At 30.2% G+C, this 19,332-nt stretch overlaps 1 protein-coding gene across 1 annotated transcript in view; it reads right to left on the bottom strand.

Annotated features, from left to right (window-relative positions):
• Positions 1 to 545: 545 nt before the first annotated feature.
• Positions 546 to 19,332, bottom strand: part of LOC127733520 (spatacsin-like) — a 75,704-nt gene continuing 56,917 nt past the window's right edge. The window contains exons 35-45 of the mRNA XM_052242872.1: positions 19,179 to 19,327; positions 17,950 to 18,087; positions 17,136 to 17,205; positions 9,379 to 9,522; positions 8,800 to 8,942; positions 7,530 to 7,637; positions 6,507 to 6,675; positions 4,613 to 4,689; positions 3,543 to 3,692; positions 2,855 to 3,006; positions 546 to 1,861 (exon numbers count right to left, since the gene is read on the bottom strand). Of these exons, the coding sequence (XP_052098832.1) occupies positions 1,675 to 1,861; positions 2,855 to 3,006; positions 3,543 to 3,692; positions 4,613 to 4,689; positions 6,507 to 6,675; positions 7,530 to 7,637; positions 8,800 to 8,942; positions 9,379 to 9,522; positions 17,136 to 17,205; positions 17,950 to 18,087; positions 19,179 to 19,327 (1,487 nt within the window). The 3' untranslated portion in view covers positions 546 to 1,674. The remainder of the gene's footprint in view (positions 1,862 to 2,854; positions 3,007 to 3,542; positions 3,693 to 4,612; positions 4,690 to 6,506; positions 6,676 to 7,529; positions 7,638 to 8,799; positions 8,943 to 9,378; positions 9,523 to 17,135; positions 17,206 to 17,949; positions 18,088 to 19,178; positions 19,328 to 19,332) is intronic.

The raw sequence follows: 19,332 nt of genomic DNA, 5'->3' as shown, positions 1-19,332 counted from the left end.
AGTATGATTGATGTACAAACTACTACTTATGAGCATCATGTCATCACAGAAAATTGTTAAATTCATGAAAATGTAAGAAAATGCAATGATGAAAGATACAAAGATACTAGGATTGAAATTTTGTATTTGCGCCAGATCACGTTTCATCTACAAAAGACTCATCAGTGACGCTCGAATAAAAAATAGGTAAAAAGGCCAAATAAAGTATGAAGTTGAAGAGCATTGAGGACCAAAAATTCCTAAATGTTTTGCCAAATAATGCTAAGGTAATCTTTACCTGAGGTAGAAAAGCCTTAGTATTTCAAAAATGTAAAGTTTTGTAAACAGTTAATTTATAATTATGACCATATCAATGATAATTCATGTCAACACAGAAGTGCTGACTACTGGGCTGGTGATACCCTCGGGGAATAAAAACTCCACCAGCAGTGGCATCGACCACCAATCATAAAACATTGATTTCTCTTAGTGTACTATGCATTATCTGTGTAATGATAACATGTCTAAATGCAAATAATATATGAATTTTGTAATAATAAAATGCATGCTTTCAATGTTTTTTTATTAATAAAAATAACAAAAATAACTTGTATTGCACAAATTCTTACAACCAAGAAAGAATGAAACTATAAATATTGGTCCTCTTCTTTTGAATTCATATACATTTATGGAAACACTTGAAACCACTTTTCTATGCATGTATTATAAATGATGTTAGACTACTGATACACTATACGTTAACATAAAATCTGTAGTTTACTTTTAAATATGAATAAAAGAAGAGATGAAGTATAAGTAAAATGTTAACAAGGGCTGTTCCACAATCGATTATATGGGGCAAGAGGTAGGGTTGGTTGGAAGGCACGTCTTTTAAAAATAAGACATGAAGTGATTATTAAAGAATGACAGCCTGAATAATTTAAGGAATTTACCAATTAAAATTTGATGCAAGGCAGCATAAAAAAAGTGCATTTCTGTCCCTTCCTCCACCAAATACTTTTATTTCTGAAACAGCCCTGAAGCAGGAACATAACAACACAACATTTAAAGACATCTAGGTCTGTATAATAGTCCATACTTTCTCTGATAAGACATATTAACACCAAAGTAACTTTTATACCTTGTTAAACTTTGAATATAGGTCATGGAGTGTAAGTCAACTAAACTTCTCTTAGGACACATGTAGATTATTAATAACTGTAAATTCTGCAATTTTTGTGATTTTTTTATTACTTCGTTGTGACAGGATAAGTTTCACAAGAACAAAAACTTGCATAGATTTTAATTGCAATATTTGTATATAAGATTTCATGATATCACAATAATTATTCAAGCTATGTTGTGTATTGTCAAAAAATCGCAATAAAAAATGCATGCAAAAAATTCTGAATTTACTGTGCAGTATTAAGTTAAACTTCCTGTCACGTTCTAAAATTACATTACAGCACCTTCATCAATGGCCCTTTACATATGATTTCATTCTCAGCATAAAATGTTGAATGCTTGAATTAAAATATCTCAAGGCACACAGCTTTGACACTAGAATTTGTTGTTTTGTACAAATCCATAAGATCTGCCTGTGCAATAATTTTACTTATAACTCATTTATATTAATACTGAAAAAATGACTTTGTTCTTTTATCGAAATATGTATATCATTTCATTGAGGGTGATTTAAGTTTTGTTGGCTATAATGTCTTTGATATAAGCACCAGAATCACCATTCTCCAGAGTTGTAACAATGTCTTTTAGGCTAAATTCTACTGCTAAACTGTACTGTAGTTTAATGTCTTTACAAAATGTTAGTAACTTTTTCAAATTATTCAAGGATGAATTAGTCTTGTTTGGTGTATGTTGGTATCTGAAAAAGAAATCATCATTACTAATTATATATCTATAGTAGGTCATCATGTTTTGTTATTTATCTATTAAGACACTTTGGATGTTATTCAATTATGTGTTTTACATTTCTAATCTTTTAAGGCATTTTGCCATATTAGTTACACCAAATGGTTTAAAATCAAATCTAACATGGATGAAACACCTGACTGAGGATGGACAACAGGGTAGATCTAGATGATTTTCATAAAATTGTACATTTTCCTTTGATTGATCTGTCTAATATATTTTTAGATTCCGGAAAGAAAATATTCAGCCACATCACATTTTTCATGTTCATCAGCAACATTTATTAATGAAACTGACTTCATCAGCTAGAATATCAGCTCCCCCTAGAGGGGTCACTTGATATTCTTGCTGATAAAGTCAGTATCAAAACAAAAAAAGCCATTATTAAATAAAGATCCTTTACATGTATCTTTGATAGCATCCAGAATATACTTTACAATATTCAACAGACATACATTCTTTATTTGTTCAAAAATACTCAATACTTTCTATCATTTGAACAAAAGTTAACAATCACTCTTTCTTTCAATGGACAGAAAAATAGAAGAAACTACCAGAAATGACAAATTCTACATTGAATTCTAATCAAGGTAAATTCAAAAATGTTTGCAATGTTTTAATTATTGTGATGGGATAGGTTTTTGCAAAAATAAAGACTTGCATTTTAAATTTCGATAGAATTATTTGCATGCAGAATTTCCTGAAATCGCAATAATGAATCTCACATTTGTGTCTTTTGTTCAACAACCGCAAAAAAAGAAAATGCTAGCAAAAATTTCTGAATTTAAAGTACATGTATTTTTTAATTCTAAGCAGTAAAAAATATGTAGTTTGAATGATATTTCTTATTACCTACTCCTAGCAGAGGATGATATAAATATATCATATATGTCATCACAGGTTGCATCTCTTTATTTGAACATGCAAGACAAACCTTTACCCTTACCTTTCAGCAGCCTCTTTAATCTGTGTTGGTGAAAGTTTAAGATGTTGTTTAAAATCTTTTAGATATCTGAAGTCCCCATTCATAATAACATTGTGGCATAATGCATCGGACCAACAACTTCTTCTTCCATAACTTTGACTTAGTATCAATGCCTGAAATAGCATCACAGAGCAATAACAATTTGTTAAAGGCGAGGACATCATTTATCCTCATGATACAAAACATAAGCCAAAAATCAGTTAAAAGTGTGTTTCTCTCTTTCTATGTGTCAATTCCTGAATAATCTTTTACTAAATCAAAAGTTGTATCATAAAACAAAACTGTTCAATTGACAAAAATCTTATCTAACTGCTTGAGAAAAGCTGCAGTAAATGTAAATGTTGCAAGTGTAAAAGATTGATTGATTGGTGTTTGCTTTATACTGCCTGAGCACAAAAAGGCTATATTGCCGTGACAAGAATAAAAGAGAACAAGTACACAATTTTCAGGTTAAACAAATAATATTTAAATTGATCATAACCTAAATTTTATTAAATAAAAAAGATACGAGTTAAATTATGCCAAACTTTATAACCTTACAGTCTTCCCAAAGTGGTCAATTCTAACAATTGCAAGAAGATTTGTTAATATTTTTAGTATGAATTTGGTTGTAAACCTGTAAACAGAATCATAAATGCTGCTTAGATACCTCTAAGAATTTAGGATGTTGACAAATAACATCATCTGCTTCTTCATCACTTAAATGGAGTAACTGGTTTCCTGCTGGAAGATAATGTAACTGTAAGGCTACCAGTCTTGCTTGTCTAACACACTTCTGAGCATGTCGAACACATTTCTCCTGAGAATATAAATGTAAATACATACTTTCATGAAAAGAGGAATGCTTATTCAATAAAATATAAGAATGCATTTTTGCGCCTGTCCCAAGTCAGGAGCCTCTGGCCTTTGTTAGTCTTGTATGTTTGTTAATTTTAGTTCATTTATATGTTTTGGAGTTTAGTGTGACGTCCATACACATTTTTGTTTAGTGGCCAGCTGAAACCCTCATCCGGGTTCGGTATTTTCTCACTGTATTGAAGACCCATTGTTTACCTTCAGCTGTTTTCTGCTCTTTGGTCGGGTTGTTGTCCCTTTGACACATTCCCCATTTTCATTCTCAATTCTATTATTCAATAAAAATAGAAGAATGCTTATTCAATAAAAATAAAAGAATGCTTATTCAATAAAAATAGAAGAATGCTTATTCAATAAAAATAAAAGAATGCTTATTCAATAAAAATAGAAGAATGCTTATTCAATAAAAATAAAAGAATGCTTATTCAATAAAAATATAAGAATGCTTATTCAATAAAAATAAGTAAACTGAAAATTAAGAAACTTGAAACAAATAAATCTTTTATTTACAACAGAAATGCCCAAAACTTGTTTATTTGTGTTGTTGAAGGTAAATTAATAAAAGGAAATGATGGGTAAATATTGAGACAGCAACTGGAAAATATACAAAAGCAAGAATATCCTATTAAAGATCTGCTGGCAACAGTAAACCCCCAAAATGGAAGAAAATCACACAAAGATATGACAAAAGACAAACACTTACATAGTTCCTGACTTGGGACAGGCAAACACCTTAATATCAAAAGAAGGTTGAACTTTTAAGACTGTGAAATACTGATCTTGTTTAAACATTCCTTACTTATCAGATGTATGAATTGGTCATAGAAAATACATCTTTTCTGCAGGTAAATCTCAATAGCCTACCTTAAAGTAACTTTCAGCTGCGTCTGTAAAATACTGGATGATGTTCTGTAACGTTGTTTGTACATCTGGTGTATTCTCTAAGAATAGAAAACTTCTAGTTAGAGAAAAATTATACTAGAGAAATATTACATACAAATGGAATGTGTTTCACTTTTTCCGTTCATAAACTTTTGGAAAAACCATGTATGATATAACACAAAAGATTATAGAGACATAATTAAAAACAGACTTTTAAATAGCAAGAATACCATTGTTTATTTTGGAAAGTCATAATCAATCTTGAAAGATTTAAAATTTTGAATTGTCCAGAGGGAGAGGAAATAAACAGCTGCTCCATGAGCGCATGATACGCCTGTCACTTTTTCAAAGAATAAAGTTCAATAACTTCTCAATGTCATATTAGAATTTCATGAAAAACTAAAGGGAGGTTATCTTGAAATATACAAAACAGTCACCAAAGTTTCATGATAACTGCTCAAAGCATTGTACGAAAACTGGAAAATTTTGGAAAATCCCCCCTTTTTTATGAATAAAATCACATAACTCCGAAACGTAAAATCTAAAATTTATAAAAATCAAAAGGGAGCTTAAGTCAATAGATATAAACTATTCAACAAAGTTTCATGAAAACTGCTAAAAGCATTTTTGAGTAATTGTCCGAAAACTGGAAAATCCCCCTTTTTTTAATGAATAAAACCCCATAACTCGGAAATGTAAAATCTAAAATTTATAAAATTCAAAAAGGGAGATCATCACAATACACTTTCACCAATTTACCAAAGTTTCTTGTAAATTGGTGAAAGTGTTTTTGAGTTATTGTCCAAAAACTGGAAAATCCCCCTTTTTTAATGAAAAAATAACCAAAACTGGGAAACTTAAAATCTTAAATTAATTAAAAACGAAAGGGAGCTCATGTCAATAGATATAAACAATTCACCAAAGTTTCATGCGAATTGTTTAAAGAGTTATTGAGCTATTGTCTGACATGTTGACAAGAGAAGGACAGACAGACGGACAACGGTATACCATAATACGTCCGGTAAACAGGCGTATAAAAATAAGTATGATGCTATATGTTGTATTTCCTTGTATGAAGTGTTTTGCCTGGAGGAATTATTCAAATTCAGCCCCATGCATTAATATAGAGCCAGCTCCTTTAAAAGATATTCCTATTCCTCTAAATAAAGTCAAAATTCATGACCATAGTGCTTTAAATCCATCCCACATCTTTCAAAAAAATTATAGTGAGAACACAGTGTATGTCTCCTAAATATGAGCTTTTAAACCAGTTAATACACTACCAAATAGTTACTAACATCAAATATAGCAAAAAAAATATGTCTTCTTTCAGGGAGAATAAACTGATTGAGTTGATTGCTAGTGTTTAAATCCATTGTCAGCACATTCGACTATATCATGGCTGCCTGTTTTTATTGGTAGAACAGACATAATGTCCAAGAGAACCATCAAAGTTAGGCAGGGAAAACTGGCAATCCTAGTCATTTTAGATCTGAGTTAAACGCACCTTGCCACAAGCAGGGTATGAACTCACAAACTCAGTGTTTATAGGCTAATGCTCACTGTAGATGAACTACTTTGACCACAATGCCAGCAAGAGTTTTTAAATAAAATGTTTATTTTAAATTTAATAGTAAAAAAAATTTCATTCAGTAGCCAAAGTTACCTTCAGTTATTAGGAATGTTTATTTGACTTATTCAACAAAATAAAAAAATTCACATATTTATAAATTGATAAACATTATATCAATTATAACAAATGCATGCAAATATAATAATAAAAATGATGCTGGAAAAAGTTTTCATAGGAAACCTCAAGAAAAGGGGCAGGGGACTTCCAAGGTCTTCACAGGTTTTGTAATCTCTATAAAAATACCTAATGTTTTGCCCTTTAGTCCATCTAGTGTACTGTATGCTCTTGTTTCTAAAGTCTGAGCTATTTGTCTATGTAACATAAAATTATGAGCCACCATGTCATAAGTTTCTTTGTCCTTTGGATGGTAACGTTTTAGATAATCCAAAATAGCTAGCTTTAAACTATCCTCCTGTGAAAAAAAAATATTGCATAGAATCAAATGATGTAATAATTCCTTAAAGTATTTGAGAAAATTTTTCATTTGATAAAATATTTTTTTCAGAAAAAAACAAAACTACTTAAAACTAATGTTTAATCATAATCACTTCAAACAAATCAGCCTCATTCACTCTTACAACTGTGTCAAAGAAAGCAATACTGAATGAAGCAAATACCAATATCCTTAAAGCAAAACCATCCATTGAGTAGAATCATGTAAAATATAAAACCAAAGTAAACTTTACGATACTAACTATGATGTATTCACAAATCAAGTATTTTATACTCCTACCCTTGCATTGAAGATTAAAAAGTTGCCAACATGTAAAATATATGCAGCAGATCTTGGACGTTTCTCCTGTTCAGATATAATATATTTACTTTATTAGAGTCACTCATGCATATTATGTAGGTCACAATGACAAGTTCATGTTCACATCTTTAGAGTAGTGGTGTTGACACATTCTTAATCATGTTTTTTTTCTTCAAAATATTCATTTGGTATCTTTTTCATGGAATTTTTGGAAAAAACCAAGAAATTCAATACTTTATCAAAATCAATATTTATCGATACCATCATTCCTCCCCTTCCAATATTTGTATGTGAAAAGTATGATACCACAAATAGAAAAAATAAATAATTTACAATTTCTCTGAACTCATGAAAAAAGTGAAACTATTGCAAATTTTGAGGACAAGTATTTTTGCATTACTTTCAAGTAAAGTTTTATGCATGACCTCAAGTATATACAATATAGGAACTAATTGCTCCCATATATAGGTGAAAAGCAGACAATAAAAGAGATTTGAAATTGTAAAACTTACCCTGTCTATTCCCTTCTTCAGTAACAGCTCAAACCGCTCATTCTGTTTTATACTATCAAATATGTAGGTCATTTCACCAAATCTTCCAATACCTGTCAGTAATTGCACCTGAAAAACATTTAAAAAGCTTAGTATACACATGATATAATGTGCAATCAGTCCAAAAATGGTCAAAATTTTAAACTCAAGAATTCATATTTATAAAACACTATTGGAAGTTTTGCTTTGAGACAGTCATTATAATAGCCGACTTACTATCGAAAGCCTTCCTTTTAAACTCAGCTCTGTTTTGTTGGGTATATAACCCTGAACAGTTGGGGCAAAAATAGACACAATATTCGCGCTTAATACAGGTCTGAATTTGGATTGTAATTAAATATTTGACACATAATAGGTTTCTGACACAGAATAACTGTAGTCAAAGAACTTAGAATTGGTTATATGATTTGAATTTATATTCAATTTTTTGCTATTGTGCAATACACTTTGCTGTTGTGAATTGAACCCCCCCTCCCCCCACCAAAAAAAAAATGTACCCCACACAATTTCTTTTTACCCCCCTTTTTTCCCCCAAAAAAAATTCTTTCCCTCAAGATATGGTCATAATCTCAATTCAAATTTCCAATGGAGTTTGCAACCATAATTACCCATTTTTAAAATACATCATAAAAGAATAACATGCACACACTTTCATGGAAGAGTACAAATAGAAGTCTTGCCATTTAAACCTAGTTTGCATGCAAATTTAAACCAACGATCTGTACATATACAATTTCTCACCATTTTGTTTTTTGGGTAAAGTTTTTTTGACCATCATATCATATCACATATTTTCACAAAGTTAATGCACATGCTGAAATTCCACAAACTACTTATCTGAACAAATGGTATATCCTTACTGTGCTTTAAGATAATTCACTGATACATGTATGACGAAGAAAACAGATATCCTCTACTCTTTAGAAAGATCTCATTTTCATTATTATGATTGGAGTGTGGTATTGTTACCCAATTATCAGACATGACTTATGTTTTCTCTAATCAACATAAATAAAATGACAGCACTAAATACACCTTCAACAAGAACCCTCAAAGCTGAATATTTGAAAGCTGAGAATGTATAAGAAACGACAGTTGAAGAGCTATATCATAAAAAAATACCTAAAAATAATATCAAAATCCATCTCAGATCAACTTTGTCTGAGGGAGACGAGTTGAAACCTTAGTTCATAAGCTGTGATTTTCTGAAAACAATCTATACATTTCTTACCATGAGGGAGAACTGTTGTGTTGACTGTAAACAAGATGTCATAGCTCTCGCTGCTCGTAAAACATTAGATATACCTTCCATATTACATGCCACTGTGTGACAGGAGTGAGCTAATATTAACAAGTCTGTCTGCATGGCTAGCACTAAAAGTAGACAATAAATCAACTAAAACAACCTCTGAAATCTTCATTTTGCCACCTAAAAATTTTTGGTAAACTTAAAGAGTGGTGAAAAATCAAGATATTTATTACTTAACAATGTGAAATAATTAGGTAGCATTATAATTTCAAGTTAAACAAAAAAACAGATAAGAATTGAGCAACATCAATAGTTAACATTCCTTTATTCTAAATGTGGCAATTTGATGCCAGAAACTAGTTCCAAAATGAATTTGGGCTATTAAATTTTTTCAATAAATTAAGTGCACATTTATCTCTGCTTTTGTTAAAATTAAAACTAAAAAAAATCTAAGATAGTGGGTCTTCACCACTGAATTCAAATAAGATCAAATGAGATAAAAGAGATTAATGAGAGAAATGAGATTAAACATGTTAAATGAGATGTATGAGATGAACTAACCTTTTGGTGACATTAAGTCTTGATCCACTGACAATGATGTAACAGCATCTAAGAGTCTATCACCCAGTAGGGATGGATCAGGACATAACTTTATAAACTGTGTAACTACACCTATTGACTCATCAAAGATTAGTTCTCTTTTATCTACAATCAAACATAAAGTCAGAGCAACTCAGCTTAACAAAGTCTTAAGATAAAGTATGATTAATCATCATGAATAATAATGTGACATAGATTCCACTGTCAATCTCTCACTTAAACTTTAGTTTTAAGTAAGATTTACTATTTTGATCTAAGTGTCACTGATGAGTCTTATGTAGACGAAACGCGCGTCTGGCATATAAAAATTATAAGCCTGGGTCGATGCCACTGCTGGTGGACGTTTCGTCCCCGAGGGTATCACCAGCCCAGTAGTCAGCACTTCGGTGTTGACATGAATATCAATTATATGGTATTTTTTTTATACATTAACTGTTTGCAAAAGTAAAATTATTCAAAGTACTAAGGATTTTCTTATCCCAGGCATAGATTACCTTGGCTGTATTTGGCACAACTTTTTGGAATATTGGGTCCTCAATGCTCTTCAACTTTATACTTGTTTGGCTTTTCAACTATTTTGATCTAAGAATCACTGATGAGTCTTATGTAGACGAAACGTGCGTCTGGCGTATAAAAATTATAAGCCTGGTACCTTTGATAACTATTCCTAACTTTAAAGATTTGAGAACTTGATACTAATGAGGACTTTAAAATATTAGTATAACTATAACAGACAGAACTTATACTTATCATAGAATTTTATATTGATTAAGTGATTTATTCCAACAAATTTTGACAGAAAGAATAGTTTAAATGTTCTTTCCTATACCATAAAACCTCAACAGAACAGATTTGTCTATTAGATCAAATTAACAATACTATAATAGTATTTATTCACTTTTAAATATCAATTCCTATGTTTTAAAAAAAATGCATTTTCAACTGACATACACAATTGAAGATGTTTCAGCCATAAGGACTTCTTCATTTAAAGAGGGGGTGTCATCTCAAATTCCTAGAAAAATAAGGGCTGAATCCCAAAAATAAAACATTCTTTCCTGAGTCCCAATCAGTGTAAACCTTGAATTTCTGCCATAAAATAAGGCCTAATCCCATCGTCTCGAAAAAGGTCCTTCCACCCCACTTTAAATGTTTTATGATTCACATTAAAATGTACACATAGACTTCTAGATGTCTTTGTCTGTTTTTGTTGGTTTTATCAGGTTGCTGTCACATAAACATATATCCCACTTCTCTTTTAATTTGTTTTGCTTATCACTAGCGTTTACATAATATAAAATTACTTTGTTATGTTCTTAAATAATATTTTAATAAAATTATATCATTTCTCAAGTCTACAGAGACTGGACTTTGTTAATGCAAATTCAGAAATTATTGCAATGTTAATATAAATGCTTAAAATGCGACAGTATCAAGTTTGCAATAATTAAAACTTGCATTTATGTTTTCAGGAATGATTTTTTAATCGCATTAATCAGATTACTGTAAGCATTTTTGCTAGGTGTCAAGGATTCACATAATAAATTAATTTCTGAATTTACCATATACAGCTTGTAAACCATTGTGTGTACAATTTGACACAGTTTAAAAATTTCAAAAACAATCTGTTCACTATTTAGAGTACACATTTAAATACTGCTGGCTCTAACTAATTCAATTTTTAGATTAACTGACTCTCTTTAAGAAAATTTATCTTATTTCCTTTATTATAATTGCCAATTTATTTTATTATAATGGACAATTCTAAATAACATTTATCAGAATTCACATCATGTTTGGTATTAGAACAATTCTACTTCTGCATCACAACAACTCTTTAAAATGGAATATGATGAATTTCTACATGATAAAATAAGGATTTAAAGTCAACGAAAAACAAGATATAGTTTTTCAATATTTCCAAAAAAGATTTAATGCTTACTTCCATTATAATTGAACTATTTATCTATCAGACATTTAATTTTCTGGACATTATAGTTTTACCATTTCACACAAAAATATGAGCTATAATAGTCATTTGGATAAGGAGGTGACAAATTTGTGCCACAAATAATCGAGATATCAAGTTAATGAATCCGAGATGTCCATTTTATTACAAACATAATAGAAAAATGATGAATTGATGAGCATGCATTTAACAAATGCAGACATCTCAATAAAAGTGCCAAATTCCATTAGGACTTTAATTGATAGTGCCGACAATAAAGGCCGATAGCAATAAATTGCGAATCCATTTTTGAATACTGAATATCAATATTCAAGATAATACAAAGATGTTGTGACCCATTTCATTATACTGATAAATATTTCTTCAGAACTGTAATAAAACTTGCCAGTTAAGATGATGCAAGATTCTCGTAAGATTTGGATAGGTGTTACAAATTTTTCTACGAAATTATTACGAGCGATTGCTGTTATGTAAATGGAAGACCATTAAACCAGAGAAGTGTTGAGAACTCTCCGAGGGATGAAATATTCTGATATCAATGAAATGGTACTTCATCAAAATAAATAATCAAAACACATTCAATGACACAATTTTCAAACGAAAATTACTTTCACACTATTGTCATGAGCAAATAAAAGCCAAAGCACATTAGAAACGAACATTATATATTGATGGATATAACTTGTTCAACAGATAAGACAACATAAATCTATTGTTTAGATCCTCATCAAAATCGTTTAAACATAAAACCAAATCTACATTCTAGATGGTTGGTTATTAAACTGTTGTCACCTAACCGACCGTCTGCACTTGGCAAACTTGATAAAATCATGTGAATTAGTTGACGACTTAGATGTGGAGGAGGAAATTATCATTTAAAGGAGTAGCTAGTATTACCAATATAAAGACAAAAATATTTTTGAATTCTGCATGCACATTTCCTATCATATATGCCTATAAAAAAAATCTTAATTTTTCATGTTGAAAATTTTATATTTTTAAGAATACAAATCTGCAATCTGTTTAAACCAAATATAATTTAGAAATTTCAGCAATGAAAATTGAAAGGAAATGATTAAGACATTACCATTTTCTGTGCAACCAAGAGGTCAATATTTAGATGCTATCTTTGAAGCCAACTTTTGTATATGATCAGAGTTCAAGTACTTTAATTGCAGTTATTGAATAACATCTATTATGTAGAAATATGTTTCCGTATTCAAATGCAACAAAAAAAAAATATGAGACCAGCTCACAAATTAAATATTGTTTTCTTTTTAATGCCAGAAACATCAGTACAAAGAAAAACAAATACATTCCTTGCTATGGAGTATGATAAGATGTAATTTTAATAAAATCTAGTTTATAAAGTTAACCCTACAGCACAGAGATACGGGAATTTGAGGAATTACACCAAATTTTGTTAATTGTACATACAAGTACTTTTCATATGTCTGTAAACACATGTAATGCCCAAGCATGTGATATTAATATGATGGGTCGACGCACCTTTTTCGAGACGTAAGGATTAGGCATTTATTTTTGCAGGAATTCAGGATTGGGCCCTTATTTTCGCTGGAATTCAGCATTTACTGTTATTAGGACCCAGGAATTAAAGATTAAATATTCAGGATCCAGGAAAGAATGCACCCCTCCTACCACCCCTTTTATATAGATTCTACCCAACCACTCACTGATTATGATACTTATTCATTCAGATAGTTAAATGTTCATACTTTAAAATTAATTTAGTTTTAACAGAGCAGTTAACATTTTAAAAATTTAACTATTGAGATTAGATAAATTTTGTAATCAATTGGGTAAAGTGGTAGAATCTGTTTCTCAAATGGTTTAACGAAAAATTCCAGGTGTAATAATCCGAAAAAATATGGTGGGAAATTATATGGGACACGTTTGATCAAAGTGTGATGTATCAAAATTTAAAACAGGTCACAACTGGTTTAAGGATGTTCGCTCCTCTGTTTCAAAATAACAAGCTTTTTAAAAGACTATTATAAATTGACAGTATATAAATGAAGAAACTAAAAAAGTAGAAAAAAATGAAAGGTCCGTGTGCTTGTTTTCAAGATATAAGCCATTGTAAATTTGGCGGGAAATGATTCTCTTTAGATTTTTCATACATTTAACATTGGCACCTTTTTTTCTTTCAAAAACAATGAAAAAATAACAAGGATTTTATAGGATTTTCAAATATTGCTTTTTAAACTATACGTAATAAAATTATGAAAAGAAAAGTAGGGGTTAGTGGGCAAAATTTTTAATGGCACTACATGGATAAAACCAGAGGATTCCAAATATCTGGCAAAAAATCAAAAACAAGAGGAGCGAACATCCTTAATGAACACAAAAAAGAGAAATTGTTTCATGATATTGTTTGTATTCTTTCTGCAATATATATTATTGGTCAGGATCACTGCTTGTTAAAAGTTTACACATTGATAAATCTCATGTGCACACATGCACACTTCAGTATATTTACAACTATTCTTCAAATTACAAAAGTTTGAGGTTGCAAACTGTACTAGTTGAAAAATGGAGAAATCATTATTCCTACACAAGAAAATACAACAAAATGTATATGGTTTAACAACTATTAAAAATTTTGGGAGACATTAGGGAAAAAAAGAAATTCTTTCCATCTGAAAATCATGTGTACAATTGTTGGGCAAAATACAAAGGTACTAACGTGACTAAGTTCAACAACTGATGTTTTTTTTTTGGTATATGTACACGTTTTCTACAAGGAAAAAACAAATTGGTCCCAAGTGCCTGAATCGCTTACCTATATACAATATATAATATATTGCTGAGCGTTTTCGCTGTTTACAGTTTCTACCTATCTATCATAGTTTTCCAGATAAAAGGCAAAAGCTTAAAAATTAGTCATTATTTAAGGGCAATAACTCCTATTAAGAGTCCTACAATCATTTTGGTCATGTTGACATTTTTGTATATCTTGTTATGCTGAGCAGTTTAACTGTTCAAATTTTCAACTGATTTAATAAGGTTTACAAGATAACAGGCAAATACACTTGAAAATTAGAACAAAACCCCTCTTCAAGAGCAATAACTCCTAGAAGGAGCTATCCAATTGTTTGGATCATATTAACATTTTTATAGATATTGTGATGCTTTTTTCTTGAGAAAGTTGGAACAATCTAACACCTAGCTATAAGGAACACTAGTTTAAAATAAAGTATGATTTGGGTATGAAAACTTTCTCCATAATGATAGTTTATACTACTTATTCAGAACTTCTAAATTCAAGATAAACAGATTTTTTAGGGGGAACTTTTTTAGTTCAATTTTTGTACTTCAGAATTCAGTAGGAATTTCAAAAGTGATGACAGAAGGTTCAAAGGTATATGATTTTTTTATTGTATAATATACCATTATGATTATAATTACAGCTACATAGTTTAATTGACTTATACCCGATTTCCCCCAACCCCACCTTGTTCAAGACTTTATTATTCACACCCCTTGTTCCTTAGATTTCAGAATGTCATACCAAAACTAAATTAAAGCATTTCAATTACATAAATACTATTTTTCTCAGTTAGGTTGAACTAACCTAGTACCAGGTTTTGGTGCCAATATAGATATCCTATTTCAGACACACAAAAAATATGACCATGTTTGCAATTGGTTTCATCAAATCAAATTTTTCAACTGGTCAGAAATTTTACCAAACTGCTGCAGTTATTGTCACCAGTATGAAGCAAACTTATAATCCTATTAGATTTGAGTTCCACTTCATGGTTACTAGCATGCTGCTTATAATTTCTATACATATTTATTGCAATAAGTAAATTTTGAAATGCAATCTGAATTAAGTTTTCATACTACATGTAATACATTGTATTCCTTTTAAAATGTCTTCTATTTTATAAGAATAAGGCATCAATTTTAACTGAAAAATGTATTATTCAGTAAAATATATGTGAAGTTACAATAAAATGTCAGTAAGTTTCCATGGGAGATAATCTGATATAATCATTCCCCATTTTTTGTATGAAGTTTTGATTGGACTGTCTTATCTCCCTTTAAAACATCACGAAAAACATACTTAGATAAAACTATAGAGTAAGTTAGATAGAGAAATCCCTGTAACATGAAAAAAAGTATATTTAAAGAGAGATGATTCAAAATCTTAAATTTTTTTTTTAAAAAGGACATTTTTATAGCAATTCAGTACCTGGCCCGAGAGCACAGTTATTTTGTAGTGCATTTCTTTTAGACAAAAAATGCAAATTAAAAAAATCGCACCTGCTCTATCCAAAAAAAGATTTTTTACTGTGTAGTGTACTACTTTTGGGACAAATTATATCAAAATTATAGAAAAGTCTATCGTCTCTAACTCATCATATGGACAATTTTAAGTTAAGGGGGTCTGTAATTCAGCTTAAGATATACTAATTTTTGACCTTTTCAAACTTGACCAAATCACTACTTTACCTAAAAATTCTACCCCAAATTTTTTTTTAACATGTAATTTCATCGCCCTACTTACTATTTTATGCATAATTATAAAGAAATAAATTTGAAAGTGTATGAAAAAAATTTGCAAGTTTTACACTGTCCACACTAGGGACTATATTTGTAGACAACGAAAAGCAAAGGACGATAACTGTGTCCCTGGACCACCTAACCTTTAGCTTTCAAATAACTGATTAAAATCAATATGTATAGATGATATAAGCAGTATAATAGTAACCATGAAGTTGAATTCATATCAAATAGGATTGTAAAAATACTTTACTTTCAATCTAATTAAAAACCAATCTCACATTGCTCCTGTTTGTGAATAAGACTGCTTTATTTTTCACATTGCACTTCTAACAGTGATGATTTGACTGGTTTTTCTACGCAGTATGGTAAAATTTCTGACCAATTGAACAGTTTGATTTGATGCGACAAATTGCAATTTGGCTCAGAGACAGAAACGCTTACAATCAAATCACTGTTAATTATCATAAAAATTGGTTAAACAAATTTGAATTAACTTACAAAGTATTTTGCTATGCTAAATCAAATTTTTAAAAACATCAGGATGCATTGTACAATGTTTCAAAGACTATTATTTACATAAAAATGGTTAGTCATTTTAGTGTTTTAAAAATGCAGGAAAAAAAAAACCAAAAGAACTATGTGTTTATGAGCAGGGAGTCCAAAACAATTTGAGCAAGATTTTTATTTTGTTAAGTGTTATGATATGTGTTCATGACTCATAAGACAGGGATATTCCTGCCCTCAAAAGATAACCTAGTTTTGCACTTTAAGCCATTGTATAATGGAAACACCAAAATGTGGTAAATGGCACAATTCACCAATGTGTAGAAATTGCTATCACTAATTAAAAATTCAAATTGAAATTATATTTTAAGCTGTGGCATTCTCAACTTATTCAACAGAATTCTGAAAACCTTAAAACTTTTCTGAGCATTATGAAGGATATACTATGCTTCAAAACTTAATGTCAGAAGTCCATAAAATTTAACCAATATTTTTTTTATTTTCTTTGATTTTTTTTGTTAAAGACTGGTTTTGATCAAATATTTACCTCAGTAAAACACTTTAATTTTTGTTCACACTATTCAATATTTTACCCTGATTTATCTTGACAATCCTCTATAAACATTCTCAAAAAAGAATATATTGTTAAACAAAAAAGTCAAACTATGCAGATATACAACATCATGTCAACAACACTACATCCAATATTTACCTTGTACTGCAATTAGACCATGTTTTACTTTATAGAACGTGACAAATGATTCTGACAGGAATCCAGCAACCTATAAAAGAAAACATAATATGGTATCATATATGTGATATCATCTTCCATGTATGTATTCAACTTATTTGCTGCTAAAATTCAAAATAATGGTTTTGTTTCATTAAATATTTCACTGGATTAAAGAAAAGTAAGTCTGGCCTGTTGTATGGGGATTTTCATTCAGTACAGTGATGTGTGGGCCAGTGGGAAAAGAGGGAACTTGTTTTATGTTTTGTTTTAATAAAACCCAGAATTTACTTTTGGCAGATTTGTCCCAAAGTCAATATTCAGCATCATTCTCAAAAGAGGGTACCCACTTTTAATATGCCTTACAATTTTGTACTTGATCTGAGTTTTGTGGTAAAAAGCATTGTGTGTAAGTTTCATAACATTTGGCAAACTAAAGTTAGAGAAACGGAAACCAATACGGGACGTACATACGGACAGACGGACGTACAGACGTACAGACGGACAAGGGTAAAACTTAATGCCCCCTCTGCTACAGCGGGTGCATAAAAAAATTGGGTCATGAATTTAGGGTAAAATAGTGATTAGGTTTAGTTCAATAAAGGTATAAAATGAGTATGTATAATAATTATTAGATATAAATTGTCTCAAAAGTAGTACACTACGCTGCAAAAATGTTAGTAAGAAAAATGCAGGCAAGATTCTTTTAATTTGCATTTATTGTTCTAAAGAAATGCACTACAAATTCATTTTGTTATCAAGCAATAAATTTGATTATTCTGGTAAAAGGCCTTACCTCTTCTGGTGACAGTGAACTATTACTAAGGAAGTCAGCTGCAAGTTTTACTTTGTGTGGAAAATCAGTTTCCAATAAAGATCTTAAAATATCAAATGCTTCACTAGTGACCACTGATTCATAACTTGTAGCTAATACCTTTAAAAATATAAAATACCTAAATATAGACAAAACAGAATATCATGCATGTGTTGACACTATGAAGGTATCAAATCTTTTAACCCTTGACTGTTAAAATATTTGATATATAAATATTTTTTTTTTTTAACATTGATGTTGTAAGTTATTAGCAAGCAGTCCCAGGGTGAAGCTTTTTGGTGAGTGAGCATAATAAAGGAACCAAAAAGTTTGGTAATATGTCTAGCCACTTATATATTACAACGTTTACTTGCAGAAAACCCAACAATTTGTTTATTGTACTAATTCTGGTAATTTGTTTGCCTTCTATAGACATATTTTACAATTGTTGTCCATCCTGAAGTTAGCCTGATAAGTTCTGCTCTCACATTGTGATGTCAATGATACTCCAGAGTCCTGGTTCTCGTCAATAAGATAAGTTCTGCTCTGACATCACAAATTTACGATACAAGATTATGGATCGACTGAGCAGGGGGATATCAGCAAAAGGATTTTAATAAAAACAAAAATTCTGAATTTTCATAGTAAATTGATCAGGTATTTGATATTTTATACAAATTTGCTTCATTTAATGACTGATTTTTTTTTATTAATTATGACAAAACAGATTAATTGATATCATTTAACTTATTTTGTCAATCAATGCTATATAAAGTTGTAAGATTTTCTGCCTTGACTCAAAAATTGAATGCAATGAACTGTTGAAGTAATTTGGTCCTATGAACTGATTGTTTTCTAAAGATATCCCTAACCATTTTATAGACAAAATAATATATACAGCCAAGTCCTGGAATTTCGGTGAAGATGCATCCAATAAATCAAGGAACTAAAAATAAATAAAACAGCCACATTTTTTATGCTTCCATTTAAATGCAAGTTATTGGGGAAATATTTCAAAAGAATTAGCATTAACAGGGATGTTGATTGGGGTATGCTAAAGGTATCAATTTAAAAACAACAACACAGCAAAAATATAGTAAATCAATTTTAAGAAAACTTTAAAAATCTCATTAGAAATCTTCACATCAAAATATAAAGAAGTTAAATCAACCCAAAATAATCCATGGAATATCATATAAAATTATACATACCAAAGAAATGATAAAACAATTAATTATTTGCTTGCAAAACTGGTTTCCATGGTTACAGTGAGAACATAGAGTTTCCATGGTTACAACAACCTTTTCCATCTCTATTCCAAAACAGCTGTATGTTACTGGTCCCATAGGTACCATTAAATCTAGA

The sequence above is a fragment of the Mytilus californianus genome, unplaced genomic scaffold, assembly GCF_021869535.1.
Source record: "Mytilus californianus isolate M0D057914Y unplaced genomic scaffold, xbMytCali1.0.p SCAF_3, whole genome shotgun sequence".
Taxonomy (NCBI): domain Eukaryota; kingdom Metazoa; phylum Mollusca; class Bivalvia; order Mytilida; family Mytilidae; genus Mytilus; species Mytilus californianus.
Note: the sequence above shows the minus strand (reverse complement) of the source record. Positions and strands in the feature narration are given on the sequence as shown.